General features: G+C 40.7%; 2 protein-coding genes across 3 annotated transcripts; both read left to right on the forward strand.

Annotated features, from left to right (window-relative positions):
- Nucleotides 1-8,804: 8,804 nt before the first annotated feature.
- Nucleotides 8,805-9,779, forward strand: LOC109778162 (E3 ubiquitin-protein ligase ATL41). Its single transcript, XM_020336723.4, has one exon. The coding sequence runs from the start codon at nt 8,975-8,977 to the stop codon at nt 9,503-9,505; it is 531 nt and encodes a 176-aa protein (XP_020192312.1). The 5' UTR covers nt 8,805-8,974; the 3' UTR covers nt 9,506-9,779.
- A 7,349-nt stretch (nt 9,780-17,128) lies between these two features.
- LOC109778174 (uncharacterized) lies at nt 17,129-18,637 on the forward strand. 2 transcript variants are annotated; one of them, XM_073508123.1, is made up of 3 exons: nt 17,129-17,579; nt 17,699-17,762; nt 18,284-18,637. In XM_073508123.1, exons 1-3 carry the CDS (start codon nt 17,489-17,491, stop codon nt 18,420-18,422), a joined length of 294 nt encoding a protein of 97 aa, XP_073364224.1. In that variant the 5' UTR covers nt 17,129-17,488; the 3' UTR covers nt 18,423-18,637. The 2 variants fall into 2 exon arrangements, with proteins under 2 accessions (XP_073364224.1, XP_020192325.1); XM_020336736.4 differs by having other exon boundaries at nt 17,162-17,579; nt 17,699-17,763; nt 18,300-18,637.
- The last annotated feature ends 251 nt before the right edge of the window (nt 18,638-18,888 follow it).

Consider the following 18,888-nt stretch of genomic DNA (forward strand, 5'->3'; position numbering starts at 1 on the left):
GTCGAACCGTCCCTAAGTAGCCGAAACACGTTAGGAAACGGTGAACCACAACTCAAATTCTCAAAACCAAATGCGGCGAAATGTGTCAGAGTTGGTAGCAGTCAAGTGGTGGTAAGATTTGGTGTATCGAATGGGTTTGCGGAAGTTAGGTGGTGGTGGTCGAAGTGGGTATGCGGAGGCGTAGGTGGCGGTGGATAAAAACTACAGAAAATGCAGGTTCGACAGAGGAAGCCAGATGATCCGGGCGGGTCAACTGCGCTCGGGGCTGGCTCGGGATGAACTCGAGAGCGGGGACAAATCCGAGGATTTCGTGGATTTTGGATGGATTGCGAGGTGGAGATGGTGGGGAAAGGTAAGATCCACTTGCAACACAACAAATGCATGGATCAAAACCAACAAAACTTCATCAAAACTCACAAATCACAAGAATTTTTTTGGGGGGCTATTTTTGTGGGTATTTTTGGATTAGGACGAAAAACAACAAAATCAAGCTAGAAAACGAAGAGGAGAGGCTCTGAATCATGATCAACGTGGATCATGATACCAAGATGATGTGGGGTGGAACCCTAAACAGCCGATCTTTCACAAAAGGAGCGGATCCCGACTAAGAACACGAAGAACACGAGGGGGAAACGAGGGAAAACACAAGAGGATCTCTAAAACCAACAAGATATAGTCACACATATGCTAGATCCGAGTGCACATACAGATCACATGGTCCAAAACCAACAAAGGACGATACATAGGGTAACCAGTTCTTCTCCGCAAGGAGGTCTTGATGGGGCCACCCAAGAGGGGGTCTTGAATCCAACGTGGATCTTCTCCGAAGAGGGGCCGCGGTCTCTCTCGAGGAGTAGATCCGTATGGATGAGCAAAAGCTATCCTCACATATGAGCTAAACCTATGCTGATCCTAGAAAGAGGTGGTGGAGTCGTATATATAGAAGTTGGGGGCAAAGGGGTACATGGGCCTCGGCCCAACATCATGCACGCAGGCACTGTCCGGATGATCCGGGCTTCGGGGGTCCGGATGATCCGGGTCGGCGTCCGGATGGCCCGGCTGTGTCGTGGGCGCCGCGGAAGGTCCGGATGTCCGGGTCCTGGTCCAGACGTCCGGGTGTGGCCGGATGATCTGGGACTGGGTCCGGATGATCCGGCTTCATGGTGAAGCTTCGGGTGTCCTCGGGCGGGTTAGCCGGATCGTCTGGGCCGGGGTCAGGATCGTCCGGATGGCGGTCCGGATCATCCGGGCTTCTGCTGATTTTGCCCTACTTCTTCTCCATCTTCACGTCCATCTTCCTCTTCTTACTCTCCTTGCTCCTTAGCTTCTCCATGGCTAACTCCTTGGTACCTGAGCATGCATAACGTTTCCGTTTGAGGTAGTAGCCATGTCTCATGTTCATCGAAGTGGAATTGTGAGAGGAGAGATGTCACCTCGGTTTAGAGAGCTCTTGCACGTGCTCGTGTCATGGGTCCACTAGGCACTTGGTGAGACGATGGTAGGTCCATGGGGATGACCTTGGGATGCTCCCCATCACTTTTCGTCCCAGTAGCAAGTCTACTCTCAATGCAACTGACCCTAACCCTCTTTCGTCCCAGTTGCAAGTCCATGCTTAACATGCAACTAGGCCCAACCATTTTTTGTCCGAATTGCAACTCCGCCGTCAACACGCAACTAGGGGCGATTATTTTTGTCCGAGTCGCAACTCCACCTCCAACACGCAATTAGGGGGGAGCGCCTTTTTCTTCTCCCAATTGCAAGTCCACTCCCCGACATGCAATTTGGGGGGGGGGCTCGTATTTTTATAGTTGTCCAAGTTGCATGTCCATCCTCGACTAGCAAATGAGATCGTAGTTGTCCTAGTTGCAAATCCACCCTTGAATCGCAACTGGGCATGCCTTTTGTTTTACATCCCAGTTGCAAGCCCATGTTCGACTCACAATTGGGCTTGTATTATATTCTTCTCCCAATTGCAAGTCCACCTTCGACTCGCAAATGGTATCGTAATTTTGTGTAGTTGTCTAAGTTGCAAGTCTTCCCTTGACTAGCAACTAGGACCGTAGTGTGTTTCATCCCAGTTGCAAATCCACCCTTGACTCGCAACTCGGCATGTATTTTATTTTTCATCTCAGTTGCAAGTCGACCCTTGACTCACAACTTGTCCCATAATTTGTCATGTTGACCCTTGACTCACAACCGGGCTCATAGTTTCATAGTTGTCACAACTGCAAGTCCACCCTCGACTCGCAACTAGACTTGTGTTTTGTTTTTTGCCCGAATTGCAAGTCCACGCTCGACTCACAATTGGGCTCGTAGTTTATTATTGTCCCAGTTGCAAGTCCATCTCGACTCCCAAACGCTATTGTAGATTTGTGTAGCTGTCCAGTTGCAACTTTGTTGACTTGCAACTAGGATCGTAGTTTGTGTCATCCCAGTTGCAACTCCATGCCTTGATTCTCAACCGGGAATGTGGTTTCATATTTGTCCCAGTTCCAAGTTCACGCTCGACTCGCAACTGGGATTATAGTTTTGCGTAGTTGTCCTAGTTGCAAGTCCAGCCTTGACTTGCAAAAAGGATTGTAGTTTATTTTTCATTCCATTTGCAAGTCCACACTCGACTCGCAACTATGACTATAGTTTATTTTTTATCCCAGTTGCAAGTCAACCCCGACTCGCAACTAGGTACGTGTTTGTCCCAGTTGCAAGTCCACCCATGACTCGCTACAGGTATCATAGTTTTGTTTAGTTTCCAAGTTGCAAGTCCATTCTTGACTCGCAACTGGGCTCGTATGTAGTTTATTTCCATTCCAGCTGCAAGTCCACCCTCAGCTCGCAAATTAGCTCAAATTTTTGTTGTCGCCTCAGTTTGCAAGTCCACCCTCGATCAGCTTACAACTAGCACATACCATTTTTTGTTCTCCGCTCTTAGTTGCAAGCCCACCCTCTACTTGCCTTTTTTGTTGCCTTAGTACAAGCCCACCCTCGTTTTTGCGAGTAGGTCTTCCTTTTTTATTCTTCGCCCTAATTGCAAGTCCATCACCGACTTGCAATTGGGCTCCATGTTTTTTTGTTGCAATTACAAGTTCACATCAACATGCAACTAAGGTGAGCGACCAATTTTTATGCCAGGCACATTTCCATCTTAAATACGCAAAATGTGAGCTCCGACCCTGACAGTCACTAGTCCACCTTTTCATTTTTTTTGTCCTTTTAGCTGCTCAACGTTTTTTCTTTCTTTTTTGGGCCGAATCCATTTTTTAAGTGTCCCAGTTGCAGGCCCGTCTTCGACCCATTTTGTTTTTTGAAAGATATGCTACTGAGTCGGAGGGACCCAAGTTTTCATGTGTTTTTTCAAGCCACAATTTATATGATTTAGTTCCCAACGCATTGAGATAGTTCCCCACCTTTCTTTGAAATCTCATAGTTACATACAATGAGACACACCCTTTTGAGTCATATCCTTTTGTATATAAGGGTAGTTTCTTCACCGATTAAAAAAAATTCTAGCATTTTATAAAATGTTGGCGTTTTCAAAAATTGTATTCGCCAATTCAAAAAATGTTCTATTTTTTTTCAAATTGTTCGTGTTTTCAAACACTACTCCAAATTTCAAAAGATGTTCACATTTTCAAGTTCTATTTTTACAAATTCAAAAAATGTTTTGGAATTTTAAAATTTCTTCATAGTTTTTAATTTTTTTAACTGTTTGTAATTTTGAAAAAGTGTTCAAAACTTGAAAATTTGTTTGCAATTTTCCAATAATGTATAGTTACATGCTACCTTTAGTTCTTTAAACTACGTGCTACTATTTATCACTATAACTAGTCTGTTTCCGTGGCTTCCAAGATGAGTGGACCAACAGGAAGTCCGCGGTTCAAACCATGGCACTCATGGGACATTTTGTTTTTGGGATTTTCGCACACTACTACTTGTTGTTAGTTTGACACTCGGCCGTCCCAGTCAAAGAAGCTCCCACGTTCTGGGTTGGGTGTCGTGGAAGACAAAAAAAACAAGAAACCAAAACAAAAAACATAAACAACATAATGGTGGGGCTTTCAAAATTTTCTCATGTATTTTTTAAAAAAGTGCAAAATACCAAAAAAAATTCATATTTTTATAAAAATGTTGAAAATTCTTTATTTTTTCTTGTGAAAAAAGAATGAAATTCATAAATACTTTACTTTTAAAAAAAATCGTAATTTGAAAAATTTTATTCACAAATTAAAAAAAATAACAGCGTCTTCAAACATTGTTCACAAATTTGAAATAATGTTCATCTTTTCAAAAAATATTAAAAAATATTTTATTTTTATAAAAAACTCAAATATTAACAAAAAGTTCAAGTCTTTTTTCAAATATGTTTTTTTTTGAGTTTTTTTTTCTAAAAACCAAATGGGGAAAAACAACAGTTGCTCGTGTGATGGCCCGGTACACAGGTGACGTTCTTATTGGACGAAAAAAATGTGCAATAGGAGATCTCGGGATCCGGGGATCCTATTTAGCGCGCGCAATCCCCGCTTCGACGCTGCGTAAGATTAGGCTGGCCCAACATAGCTTGTTTCAGGTTTTGGGAAGGTTCTAGAACCTTCCAAACCGGGTGCATTTCTAGTTTTTTCATTCTATTTGTTTCTCCCTTTTCATTTTCCTTTACTTTTTTACATTATTGTTTTCGTTTCCTTTATTTTTAATTTTTCATTCATTTTAATTGTTTCTTTCATTTTCCAGCCTTATATTTTGATCAGTTACAAAATTTTGAACAATTTTCTACATAGTTAATTGTTTCGGAAATCATGAACTTGTTTCAAAATTCGTGAATATTTTCTTGAAGTCGAGAACGTTTTCCAAATTCATGAACATGCTTTTACAAACGCAAACATTGTTTTGAAACTCATGAACATTTTTTTGGATGGATGATTTTTTTAAATTTGGGAACAAATTTTGAAATTAGTGAACATTTTTTACGCTTGCGAACATGTTTTAGAAAATCATGAACATGTTTTCAAATTCACGAACATGTTCAGAACATGAACACAAATTTTTTTTTCGTGAAAAAATTCTTTATCAAAATTTTAATATTTTTTTACAAATTGATGAACATTTTCTGAATTCATGGACCTTATTTTTGGAAACTCATGAACAATTTTTAAATATATGTACATTTTTTAAATTACAAACATTTTTTGTATCCGTGGCCATTTTTTGATTTCATGAGGATTTTTTCAAAATTCAGATTTTCGGAATTTACCATTATTAATCGTTATCTTAAAGAAGAATAAGCAAACCAGAAAATTAAAATAAAAAGGAAAAAAACAGTGCGCGTCCAGCCCCGCAAATACGGATGGTGCGCCCGGCTCGTTCGCCAGAGCGCATGGCACTAAATAGGAGCTCCCTTCAGGAACTTAGTACACGGCCAGAAGGAAAAAAATCGTGTTTCAAGATTTCGTTTGGGATTTTGAAAAAATGTTCAAGTTTTAAAATATTGATTTGTTATTCTATAAATGATCCGTTTTCAATTTTTTACAGATGTTCAGAAGAATGTTCCCATTTGAAAAAACATTCACATGTTCGAAAAAATATTCATAATTTCAGAAATATGCATATTTTCAGATTTTTAACAATTTTGTTCAAAATTTTTGAAAAGTGTTCTCATCTCATAGAATTTTATTTTATGTTTGCAAAAAAATTATTTTCTTAAAAGGTGACTGTTTTTTAAATCCCAAGTTTTTTGTGAAAATGAACAAGTTTTGAAGTTTTTGAATATTTTTGAAAAACATACACAATTATGGAATAGCACAAACAATTTTTTTTTTACTTTTTTGAACAAACTTCAGAATCAAACTTTTTTGGAATTCTCTAAAAAAATTCAAAATGACAAACATTTTTTAAAAATCATGTTGTTTTGTGTGAATTTCCAAACATTTTTCGAAAATATCTGTTTTCTTAAGTAAAAAAAATTCAGATAATAAAATGGGAAGACGGTAAAAACAAAAAAAACAAAAGGAAAATATTTGGATATGTTCTGTTGTTGCTTCTTAAAGTTTTGCGCTGCTTTTTTTGCGAACTGAAAGTTGTATCACTCAAACCCCAGCAATGTTACACTCTGATACAGCAAGGTCCACAGCTCTGGGAGGACCAAATCCTACCCAGGTCATAGTTCTACCTTCCTCTCTAGCGAAGGAAGCCAACCAATCACTAACTTTATTTTGGGATCTACGAATGTGAGTAATACTAGTCTCCCTAAGACTCATCATCAGCTTGATCTCTCTGATAAGATAAGCATAAATTGATCTATCGATGTTATTGGACTGCACCAGCTTCACTAGTTCCAAGAATCAGCCTCTACATCAATAGGTAGCTTCGTTCTCATAAGGGAAGAGGATAAACCCACCATACACGCGCAAAGTTCTGCTTCCAGGGCATCCCTGCACCTGTACAGCGTACGACACCTGAGAAGATGATTGCACCGTTAGAGTCTCTTAACACCATGCCAGCTCCTGCTTTACCATCAGAGGCGAAGGACTTGTCCGAGTTCAGCTTTACTCTCCCAGCCCTTGGCGAGCACCAAGAGGGACCTTTCTCTACAGACAAATATGAAGATATTGGTATACGCACCACACAAACTGGAGTTTTACCTTTGCTTAGATGAAGACTATTTGATGATTCAAGGCCTGAATCGTTCTTTATATACTTGAAGGTCTCCAAGTAACTGCACAGGTAGTGTTTTGATGCTTCTACAGGTGGCGGAATTTTATCATGGACAATTTCATTCCGAACAAACCAGCTCCGCCAGAATGTCAACAAGATCAGACTTCTCATCTCACAAGGCATTCGGTCAAGCAAATGTAACAACCACTCCCTTCCCGAATTCCGAATCTCATTCAAGTTTGGTAGAGACCAAACGGAGGACATGCAGCGCCATAAATCTCTTGCGAGCGGACACCGGCAGAATGGGTGGAAGTTATCTTCCTCTTCACAGCAGGCATCACACATTCACGCTCTCTATAGCGTGAGGTCTTTTGGTCGATCCCGCGAGGGCGTGGCCCAGTCGGCCAGTCGTCTGTGCCAATCTTGGACTATTTGTCGGAAAATGCGACATATATGAGGTCCCAATAAGTAGTAGTTCCTCCATTCCAAAATATAGTGTGCCCGCACTTTCCGAGGTTCAACTTTGACCATAAATTTAAGTAACGAGACCGACCGTGACGGGAGCAAAAATTATACAATTGAAAACTTCTTTTGAATGTGAATTCACTGGTATAAATTTTGCTCCCGCCGCAGTCGGTCTCGTTAGTTAAATTTATGGTTAAAATTGAAGCACGTGAAACCGAGGTATATTTTGGAACGGAGGGAATAGTTCTAACAAGAAAAAAACTTGGGCTTCACATGGTGTACCTGTGTGTTGTGTGGACTTATTGCTCTAGCATGGTTGGGCACTTCCGCTGCACACTACACTAAAAAACAAAGAGGCTGCACACTGCGCTAAAAAAACGACTTTGGCTGCACATTGCGAGCTAAGCATTGATACCTCCGTTTTGTTCGTAACTGGCTGCTAGATGAACTGCATAGACAAATGTTTTTACGTCTAGTGAATTTTCTAAATAAGATTTGTCATGTAAAATAATTGAGTATAATTACTAATATTAATCATGTTTCATATTCCACTCACAAACTAATCAGGTTACCCTATGGGTGAAGACAATAACCCAAACCCCGTTCGGGGTGGGTGTCCATGGTTACCGGAACTCATGGGCTGGATTGCCATCTTCTAGATGATGGTGTTACGTGATGCCAATAGAGAGATTACCTTCTTGGCATGCCGAACTGTACCGATGCATTGGAATCTGAGTTTGAAGCCTACCGTGAAGGAATTATATTTGCTATTCAGCACACCCGATTATTATTCTTGAGTTGGACCGCGGGGTGGCTATTTTACATATTTCATCTAATTCTCATGTCTGGTCGCGGTATGTGAACATCATTAACGCGGGTGGAAGTTTTCATCAATGATGATAAAGAGATTAAGTTTGTAAATGTAGGAGGCAGCTAGCAGAATAAGTTTAGCCTTGAACTATCTTCTTTTGTGAGAATTCATGCTACGGCTATGGTCTTGAAGCACACTTTCGCCTCGCTTTGTACATAAAGCAAATCACCATATCCCAACATCATGTTCATGTGTTAGATTTTTTTTAAGGATCTACAGGGGCAACAACACAGGCATGCCCAAACGAGAAAACAAAAAGAAAGAAAAGGAATACGAGGCTCCATGAAGCCGACTAGCTTCCGGAACTGTAGTATGCCTAATGATTAATAAGGCCCTCTATTTTCCTGCAAAAAATGAATTCCCTCTGGGCATGTTGTCAGAAAAAGAAAACAACGGAAACTTCAGGATATATCCATAACTGCTACCTATTCCATTGACCTACTACACAAATGAACAATGATTGATTAACTTAACTAATCAGAGTTGCCAAATGTCATCATTTGGTTATGTCAGTGGCAAATGTCACCATTTGGTTATGTCAGTGGTTGAGAAACCTAGCTAGTTGTAATTGTTAACCTACAAGACGACTGTCTAACAGGATGAAAGGGCCATCCGAACAATTGCCATATATGGTTTGGATAAGAACAATGGCCATAAATAATGGAAAGCATGACATGAACTTAGATCACGAATGATTTTGATCTATTTGGATATTCCAGTGTACCGTGTTATGCATGACGCCATACAGAGATGATTACGATTGGTGACTAGTTATGTGACTAATCTAACATTAGTTGCATAACTGCCGTCCTTGAAACGCTCAAAAAACTCGGAATATATTTTACTTCTAGCGTTGCATATATAGCGGCCAATTCCAGGCTCAGCCTCCAAGAATATAAGATACCAGCAATACAGCTCAAAGCTTGCAGACGAGCTAAGCTACCTGATAGGTGACACGGCTAGAAACTAGCTAGAGCAGTTCGTCGACCGGCCATGTCGATATCCTCGAGCTCCAACAAGACGCTGCCCTACTCGGCGGACGGTGGCAGCTACAGCACCCACGACACGCTCGCCCTCCTCGTCATCGGCTTCAGCGTCACCGCCGTCTGTGTCTTCATAATCGCCCTATTCGATTGCCTGTGCTGCCGCCCGCGCCGCGCTGGCGGCCGCAGGATCGTCTTCGTGGGCGCCCGGCCGTTCTTGGTGCGTGCCGGCGGCGATGGTGGGCTGAGCCCCACGGCCGTGGCCGCGCTGCCGTCGTTCTTGTACCACAGAGGCGTGGCCGTCCGCGGCAACGACGGTCCGGACGGTCGTGGCGAAGGCAGCGGCGGCGGCCGCGGGTGGGCGCAGTGCGCGGTGTGCCTCAGCCTGGTGAAGGAAGGGGAGGTGGTGAGGCAGCTGCCGGCGTGCATGCACCTGTTCCATGTAGGCTGCGTCGACACCTGGTTGCACTCCCACTCCACTTGCCCTCTGTGCAGGGCCACGGTAGAGCCCCCTTCGAAAGACCAGGTGCCTCCTGTGTGATCGATGCGAGATTTGTGCGGAGTTTTCTGTGCTATGTACTGTAGCATATTTTTGTACATATCAGATGTAGAAATTACTGTACTACGAGTGCGTACCAAGAATTCTGCACCAAACTAGTTTCACCTGTCATGTTCTCTACCCTTTCTCTGGATGTCGTTGATGCTTGAATGTAGATTGGGGAGGATCAATTGTGAATAGAAGGATGAAATGGTTGATCCAGTCTGATTGGTTCTGACATAAAAATCTCTTATTGGTTCTTGACATTGACTTGTAATAGAGAGTCATCTTCATAGTCAACGCGCTTTATTTTCTTCTAATCTTTCTTTTTTGACAAGAAATCATCTCCGATGCCCATACTATTGGTCGACATCACAAGAGTTGGTGTTGACCACGAATGCTATATGCTGCCTCTTGCAGCATATAAGTGGCGGATAACCCATGGGCGATTGCGATTGGGATGGCGGCCTAGTAGGCGACTTTTTTTTTGCAGGAATACATAAACGCATCTGATTGGTTCTTGAGATTGACTTGTAATAGAGAAATTGTCTCCATAGTCAACGTGCTTTCTTTGGGTTTTCGAAAAAATCCAGCCCCGGCGAGGTCAACCAACATGGAGTTGTTGTTAGGAGCACGAGAGTTGCCTTAGATTAGACTTCAACCTAGGATTCGATGGGGGGGTAAAGGGAATAAGGTGCATGTTGACCTCAATGATCCGCAAAATATCTCGAACTAGAAGACAAAGAGTTGGACGGCGTTTTTCTTGCGAAGGCTGATGTGGATCATCTGAAGGAGGACCAAGAAATGTGTTGGATGGAGGTTTCTAAGGTGAAATCTATGAAAACCTTTAGCGTCAATTGCTTTTACGACTTTATGGTATATGCTTGGAGTTTGGCTCGGGTCTTTTCATTCTGTTCGGTCAAGGAAAATTTGTTCATACTCGAGATGAACTACCAGGGGGACTGAAAACGTGTCACCAAGGAGGGACCATGGACTTTTTTCCCCTTACGGGGTTATGAACTTATGATCGAGACATATGATGTTTCTACGAAGCCAGTGGCGGTCAAGTTTGATAGGATTTAGGCATAGGTACAAATTCATGAGGTCCCACACCTTTGTACTTCAAGGAGGGGTTGTGAAACAGTTAGCTCAGAGGGTCGGGACGCAATGTCCATGGAGATGAACCCATTTTCACCACCGGGGAAGAATTATGTGTGGGTTTGTGTACAATTGAAGGTGCAGGATTCGCTGGCGAGGTTTATTGTGTTCACACCATAAGATGAGCAGAGAAAAATACTTTAGGTGCTCTAAGCAAGAAAAAAATAAGTTTCTGTGAGGTATGTAGCTAGCATCATGGGGCATAGTTCTATGGAATGTGGAGATGGGGTGCACAATTGTGAGGACCTGCAATACGAGGATTAGATGATATCGAATCCTAATGACTGGAAGATGTGTCCGCCAGGGGCGCGTATGGTAGAGATTTATGCATGTGGTTTGCATGGAAGCGGTAAGGATGCTAGAAGAGATGATTGATACATCGTAATTTCATAATTGTATATGTGTTTTTGGTAAATTTTACACCATAATCTTGTTATATGTATTTTTGTTTACTAACCAATTAACAAATTGTCAATCGACCAATTTCTGTCTCCGGAGTTCTGTTTGAGGTGAAACGCGTATTTGTCATAATTAAGAAAATTGAGAGAAAACCATGGACTAAGTTTTAAGTCATAATGGGACCTGTTCCAAAAGGGTGGGCGAGGGGTGGCCCATAAGGATCATGCATCCTAGGCCTATAGCAAGTCCCTAGTTCCCTCTTTCCCTCACTGTCTCATAAATACCCTGAAAACTCCCTCAGACTTATCTTTTTTTTATGTCACCACCTCACGATCTGAGGGAAAAATCAATCGGCAGCTATGGTTGAAACTCTGAATGGGGCGGGGGGGGGGGGGGGGGGGGTCGTCGCCTTCTTCATCAATATAGATCTTTGTTGCTCCCATGATGAGGTGTGAGTAGTTTATCCCATTGAATACGAGTTCTTAGTAGTAGCTATGTAGCATCTTCTCTCATACCTCAAATGCAATGATGTGGCCCATCTGATGCAATGCTTTATTTTATTACCTAATACTTGGGTGTCATGACGGTAGTCAGTCACTTGTGCAGAGTACTAGCCTTTAGATACCATAGTAGCCGGTCTAGTGGGTTTATGGACATACGACCTATGTAGCATTATCACAACATATGCTATGATTTTTCATGATAGTTTGATTTGACGAGATGCTACTAGTAAACCTATAAATCCAGGCCGAATTCTCATCATAAGAAAAAACTTGCAAATTTCCTTGTAGGTGCACTTTTATTTTTTGCAACTATTTGTTCCGAAAATACAAAATACGTCCAACCATGTTATACTATACATGATAAATTGTTGCAATTAACAAAACTAGTGATACTGAAAAACTCACTACAAATGTTGGGGACACAAGTGACTCCTTAATCTGTTTTGCCGGATTGCTTGACTGAGGTTGGGGGTATTATCTCTACCGATTGATACCTTGGTTTGTTAATTAAGGGAAAAACTTGCTTCTTAATTGCACTTGGGGCTGACCAATTGCTTGCATATCAATTACTTGGAGTAGCAAAGCATCATCCAAGGTGGACCAGACCCTCTTATCCCTCCACCATGGCTTATCTTCTTGAGCTTGTTTCTTCATTTGGCTTATTTGGCACCTCTTGAGTTGGTCTTCTTATCCTTTTCTCATTATTGACCTGTTGTTGACCATGACTGAGGGCTTGATATATATGTTGTCTTTCTCTTTCCTTGGTAATCAACTTAGTGTGTGCTTTATCGGGCGAATTAGGATCCCCGCTATTATTAGGTATTGCCACAACACATTTAAAAAAAATCATGTATCATGTATTGATGAAAACATGTTTGTATTTATTCTTAAAAAAGGAAAGAAAATATCTAAAAAAAGTAAAGAACAAATCTATAAATAAAACAGAAAAAGTGACAAAAAAGTGAAAATCATAAGAAAACTGACCCCCCCCCCTACCCACACACACACACAATACACGCAGCACCGAGAATGGGTTTCCTTGTTCTATCACTATTATTTGTGTCGGCCTGGTAGTAAGACATTTGTGTTGTGTGTGTGTGTGTGTGTGTGTGTGTGTGTGTGTGTGTGCAACGTTAGGCCGGCAAAAATTAAAGGGAAACGCTACAGATCTAATGTTTTTCATGGCAATCTATATTGAGATGATCTTAGCAAATTTAGTTTGCAAGCACGGTAATTTCCTGCCAAAAAAATCAACTGAGACAGATTTGTCATACCTGCCAACTAAATTTGTCATCCTCGGCAAACATAATTTGGCTAAAAAAGTTTAATTTGCCATACCTAAAAATATGACGTTTGCTAGATATTCGGGTCCAAATTATATTATGTAGGACTGCCTCACGGGCTTGTTTCGTGTCAGTACTAGATGTGGTAAAATGTAGCTTTTCTTATATTCTAGAAGGAAAATAAACTTTTCTTCCCTACTATCACCACGACGACCGAGTCATGTGGTAGCGGGGCCACTTATTTAGCCTTTTTTTAGGCTATTCGGGCGTCGGCTGACATGCAAACGCGCAGGCCGCCTTTCCCCAACACAAGCTTCTAGGTCGGCCCACGTGGAGGGCAGGCGCCCCCCCCCCCTTTTTTCTTTCTTTTTCATTAATCTTTAAAAATGTCAGAATTTCTACCAAGTTCTGAACTTCAGAAAATGTTCTTGACTTTGTTTTGCACTTTAATTTATAAAATGTACACAAAATGTAAAATTGTTCCCACATAAAAAATGCAAATTTGGATATTTTTTAAAGAACTTTATTTTTTATTTTTGAATAATGTACCAAATTTAAAAAAGTTCATAAATTCCAAAAGAAATTCACATTTTTTTCAATGTCCGTGGATTTATAAAACCATGAATTTAAAAAAATGTTAGCTAACTCCAATAAGATTAAAAAATGACCTTGGATTTATAAAACCATGAATTCAAAAAGTTCACAAATTAAAAAATGTTTCCAAAACTAAAAAAACGTTCGCGAATTCATGAAATATACATGAGTTCAAGAAATGTTAAGGAATTTTAAGAAATGTCGCGATTTTGAAAAAAGTACAGGAATTTTTAAAAAGTATTTGGAAATTCAAAGAAGTTCATGAATTTACAATAATTTCAAGAGTTTAAACTTTTTTCATCTATTTTTTAAATATTGGCATATTTGAAAACAGTCATGATTTTGAAAACTATTCCTACTTTATGAATTTAAAGTTTTCTGTGATTGTCAATATTTCAGGAATTCGGAAATCATTCGCAAATTTCAAAATGTTTGCTATTTTTTAAGAGCAGGGAGAAAGAAAAATAAAAAACAAAAAAAAACAAAGCAAAAAAAGCAGAAATAGATTAATGCGCCAGCCCATACCTCCGACAGATTGCGTGTTTGGTCGCTACCCCCCTCGATCCGCGTGGGGAATAGGATCTATTTGCCATGTGTGTGCATTCGATTGGGACCTCCTATGTGACGCTCGTCGCGTCCAATAGACGCTCGCCGCACATGGGATGGGGGGTGCCCGATTTGGTTGGAGCGGCTTAGAGCGAACTACACCCGAACACATGAGATAAATTCCAAAAAAAAACTAAATTGCCTGCAAGCGATCGAACCCAGGACCTTGCAACAACTTACCACATCGCTAGCCACTGTGCTACCTGCAACTTCATGTCTAACATGGCATCCGAATTTATATGAACTACCAGCCAAGATAGATTTCAACTTATTTCACACATGATTGTTTTTGACAAAATTAAATATTTCCTGCAACACCAACATGTTCTGAAGAAACAATAACAACATTGAATAAATAAGCATTGTTTGCATTTATGAACATTTTAGTAGAAACTCGAACATTTTTTAAAAAACAGGAAAATATTTTAAAACTTGATTCTTTCTTTGGAAATAATGAACAGTTTTTCAAAATCCTGAACATTTTTTGTATTTGAAAATATGAATATTTTTTGAATTTGTGAAAAAATCCGGAAAGCAGAAACATTATTTGAAATTCCTAAACATTTTTTATATTCATGAAGAAAAAATAAAAATGCGAGCATTTTTTAAATTCCTAGAACTTTTTTGCATTCCGGAACACTTTTTGAATATGCGAACAAATTTTCAAAGCATGGACATTTTTAAAATTTGTGAACAAATTTTTTAAAATGGAAACAGATTCTGAAATTCCCCGAAATTGACGGAATTTGTGAACAAAAAACTAAAATTCAAATATTTTTAAAATTTCTGAACATTTATAAAAAAAGAAACGTGAAACAGAAAATAAAAAGGAAATAATATAAAATAAAAAGATAAACAGAAAAGACAAACGAAAAACGAAAAACAAAAAGAAATAGGAAAATTAAACAGGAAAAAACAGGTTCAGTGAACCTTCTGAAAGGTTCCCAAAACCGATAAACCAGACAGGAACTTGCTAGAAGGGTCCTAAAACTGAACGTAACAAATCATGTACACTCAATCCCGCCAGATGCTTGCACCTTTGCTCGACATTATGACGCAAAGAGCGGCCAATAGGGATTTCCCGTCCTATTGCCGTAACTTTTGTTGAAGCGAAGCCCGCGAACCGCTAGACATGAGCCGGCCCACTTCGAGCAAGCACCCGGTTTTCCCTGTACTCTTTTTCTTTACTATTTTTCCGATTTTTCGGCTTCGTTAATTCTTTTCTATTGTTCTTTTTTCTTTTCTTGAATCAATTATTTTTCAAAAGAAAAATAGAATTCCAGTTTTTTTAAAATTCTCATAAAATATTCGAGATTCCAAATATTGTTCATGATTTCGAAAATTGTTCATGTTTTGTCTACAATTTTTGAACATTGTTCAAAAAATTAAATTTTTGTTTCTGTCATAAAAAATTGCTCAATTTTTTCAAAAATAAAATCAGTTTTAATTTTTTTTCACAATTCAAAAAAAACCAACGGAAGTTAAAATATGTTGGCAATTTTTTTTAAAAAAATGCTTCCCCAAAAAATGTTCATGTTTTTCATTTTTTCCCATTTTTTGAATTTTTTTTCACAATTCCAAAAAAGATTCTGAAATCTAAATATTTTCACGGTTTCAGAAATAAACTCACATTAAAAAACTGTTCACGTTCTACAAAATGTTGATGTTTTCCAAATCTTTCAAATTTAATTTTTGATAATAAATAAAAATTTGGAATTCGGAATTTTCACAACTTTTGAAAAAAAATCACGTTTTTCAATTTTTTTGTTCATGTTTTTAAATAATTATTCACTTTTTAGTAGGTTTTGAAAACAGGTTCTTTTGGTTGAGAAACTAGAGTAAAAAGCCCAAACTAATAAATAGAAAATCAATCACGGATAAAGTGGGCCTCCCATGGAGACCTTCAGTGAAAGCTCCCTTTTTTTGACGCCTACGGGCGTCATACAGGAGCTCTCCCGTGTAACAGCTAGCACTGCCCAGTGCGCGGCGTTGCAGAGGCCGTGCTACATGGAGCCCGTTTTGCCAAAAAATAATTGAAATATATTTAAAAGTTTCGAAAAATATTAATTTTTTATAAAATGCATATGCATCTTCGTCAAGTATGTAAGTTTCATCATGTAATTCGATTATTTGCATGCTACACAAAAACAAAATTGACCCAAAAGCAACAAAGATAAAGCCCATCTTAATCTGTGTGTTTCTTTTTTGTATACATTACATGTAAACATATATGTTAATGAAATTTTATACGTGTATACTACAAATATACATCTGTGTATATACCTTTTTCAGATTTTTTTTAATATATGGAAATAGTATTTTCGCTCAAAAACAATAAAGAGCTCTATGAAGCTCGGCCTCTGCAATGCTTTTTCGCAGCGCTGCCACCCTATCTGTTATCCTCGGTTTCTTAGGCCACCAATCCACTTTGAAAACCTCGATGTCATAAATGCACCTACTGTCGTTACTACACGGAACGGAGGCCAACGTAGTAGCATAGCCCTGCCAGCCTTGCTGTGATGAACTGGAGAATCTAGCTCCCTCCCATGAATCAATCAATCAATCATGGCCGGCCCACGTCCCAATCCTCGGGCAGGCATTGACAATTCGACGCAATTTATCTACTCCTGCAGTTAGTTGATCAGGAGAAAACAAGATGTTCAAAACCACTTGCCACATGTTTCAGTTCAGAGAGAAAGAGATGTTCTTGTGCGGACTCGATAGAGCAAATTAGCACGACTCATGGCGGTTCTAGAGGTCATTAGCAGTTTGCCAGTTAGTGCAAATTAACCCGCATCAACTTGATTACTACTATAATCTGGTATCGCATGATGAGCAGAGTTGACCTGGTTATCAATCATAGATAGTTGGGCAGTCCCAGTGTCCACCACCAGCAGCCTATATTTTCAGCCATCATCTCGATCGAATCCTGCCTGTTTATCCGCGCGAGTGACGCACCACACTGACAGCGACGACCACCCAAGCAATCGCCCAAATTTTTGCCAAACTCGAGAGGATATAGACGCAGATCGAGATATTGGGAAGCTCACCTTTCCGTCTACGTAGTACTCAGCTGCAAGCTGCGACGCCACCATTATCGGTCGTCTACTAGCTCAGCTAGCCCGAGACTTTTCGCTCTCCTGCCCTTATCTCTCTCGCAGCGCTAGGCATAATTGAGATCTACTGTAGTACTACGTATGTTCGGTAGGTAGCCAATTGCGTCGAGGTGGGCGGGCGTGCGTGCGTTCAAAAAGACTTCCCTTTCCCGTGCGTCTCTCTCACCCTCACCCTCAGCGCAGTGCTCTCCATGATTAGCTCCTCTTGGAGGGCAGGAACGAACGTCAGCGGGAACTCAATCGCAGCAGCCGCGGCTATTTAGCCTCGGGGGCACTGCTGCACTTGCTGCTCGGAGTCGAGTCAGCGAGGAGTACGTCTACGTCGTGATGGGGTGGAGATCTGCGGCCGGCCGTCTGCTGGCGATCCTGCTCGTTCTGCACCTCCTCGTCGCCTCCTCCCACGCGGCCCGCTTCACGAGTGAGCAACCCCTTCTTCCACCTCAAGAACCTCATCGCCTTCTCCGGCGTTTTTCCGGTCAGGACGCCGCTTGGAGGTGTGAATTGTATCGGTGCTGATTTTGATGTGGGTGTGTGCAGGGAGCTACAGGATGATGGCGGTGGAGGCTCCGGCGTTTCGCGGTGCTAGAGGCGATTCAGGAGAGGTACGTACGTGCTTGATCCACTGCTTGCTTGAACACGGTTGGCTGGCTTGAGATTTATGGTACCTCTCGCTTGGGTTCACCTGCTGTTCTCGATCGCTTCTCGGGCTGAATATTTTTGTATGTCAGCCTGATGCCATCTCATGAGTCTGGGGGAAACGATGAGTCCATCTATATCTCTTCAGAATAGAAAAGGAGAATAAAGAAAAGAAAAAAACAAGCCGTCTCATTGTCCAACTAAGTCCGCATCTTTTTAGTAATCTGATGACAGTGTGATTCTTGGTGACGAGGCCACGTGATTTGGTGTTTGAGCGCAACATAATTGTAGTTTATCTTTTCTCTAAAAAAAATTTGTAGTTTATTGTACATCAACGCGGGCATTGCTAGATCTAAATCACTTGATGAAATCAACAAACCAAACCATATTCAGAGAACTGTACTATGTTTGGGTTCACGCAATATACTGTTCCCCATATCAAAACTCTTGCTAGGTAATCAATCAATCAATCATATTGCTGAAACTGGTCAAAATGATGCAGAGCAACAGGAGGGAGAGCGACGCGATCGTGGAGGAGATGTTCGGGAGGATGGCTCTGCAGACGACCGACTACCCGGGTTCAGGCCCTAACGATCGTCACACCCCCAAGGCGCCCGGGACATGATCGTGCCATGTCAAAGTACAGACCCTCAGCTCGCCCAGACGCACGTCATATATAGTATATGATGTACAGAAGATTTATTAGCCCATCGACAAATTAGAACTTAGAACCCATCAAAATGGGGGATTATTCAAGTGTAAATTCGTATACGTGTGGAGGTTACTGTAAGATTGTGTGCTGTGCCATTTCTATTAAGAGAAGTCCAATGCTTTTATCCAGTTTTTTTTTACTTTCTCAAAACTGAAGAGAAGTCCCTGATACAGTTTTTTTAGTTTCTGCAACCAAAACATGCCAGCGTTTTCTCCTGACAAAAATCGACAAAACATTAAAACTAATACAGGAACGATAGAATGGGTGATACTAAAACACTTTGGATGTGTTTGGTTACCTGCATCCTATCTTTGCAGGCTCTGAGAGGCCAAATCCGAGCTATTGGTTGCATAGGCCATACGAAGAAACATACCCGCAA

The sequence above is a fragment of the Aegilops tauschii genome, chromosome 2, assembly GCF_002575655.3.
Source record: "Aegilops tauschii subsp. strangulata cultivar AL8/78 chromosome 2, Aet v6.0, whole genome shotgun sequence".
NCBI classification, from domain to species: domain Eukaryota; kingdom Viridiplantae; phylum Streptophyta; class Magnoliopsida; order Poales; family Poaceae; genus Aegilops; species Aegilops tauschii.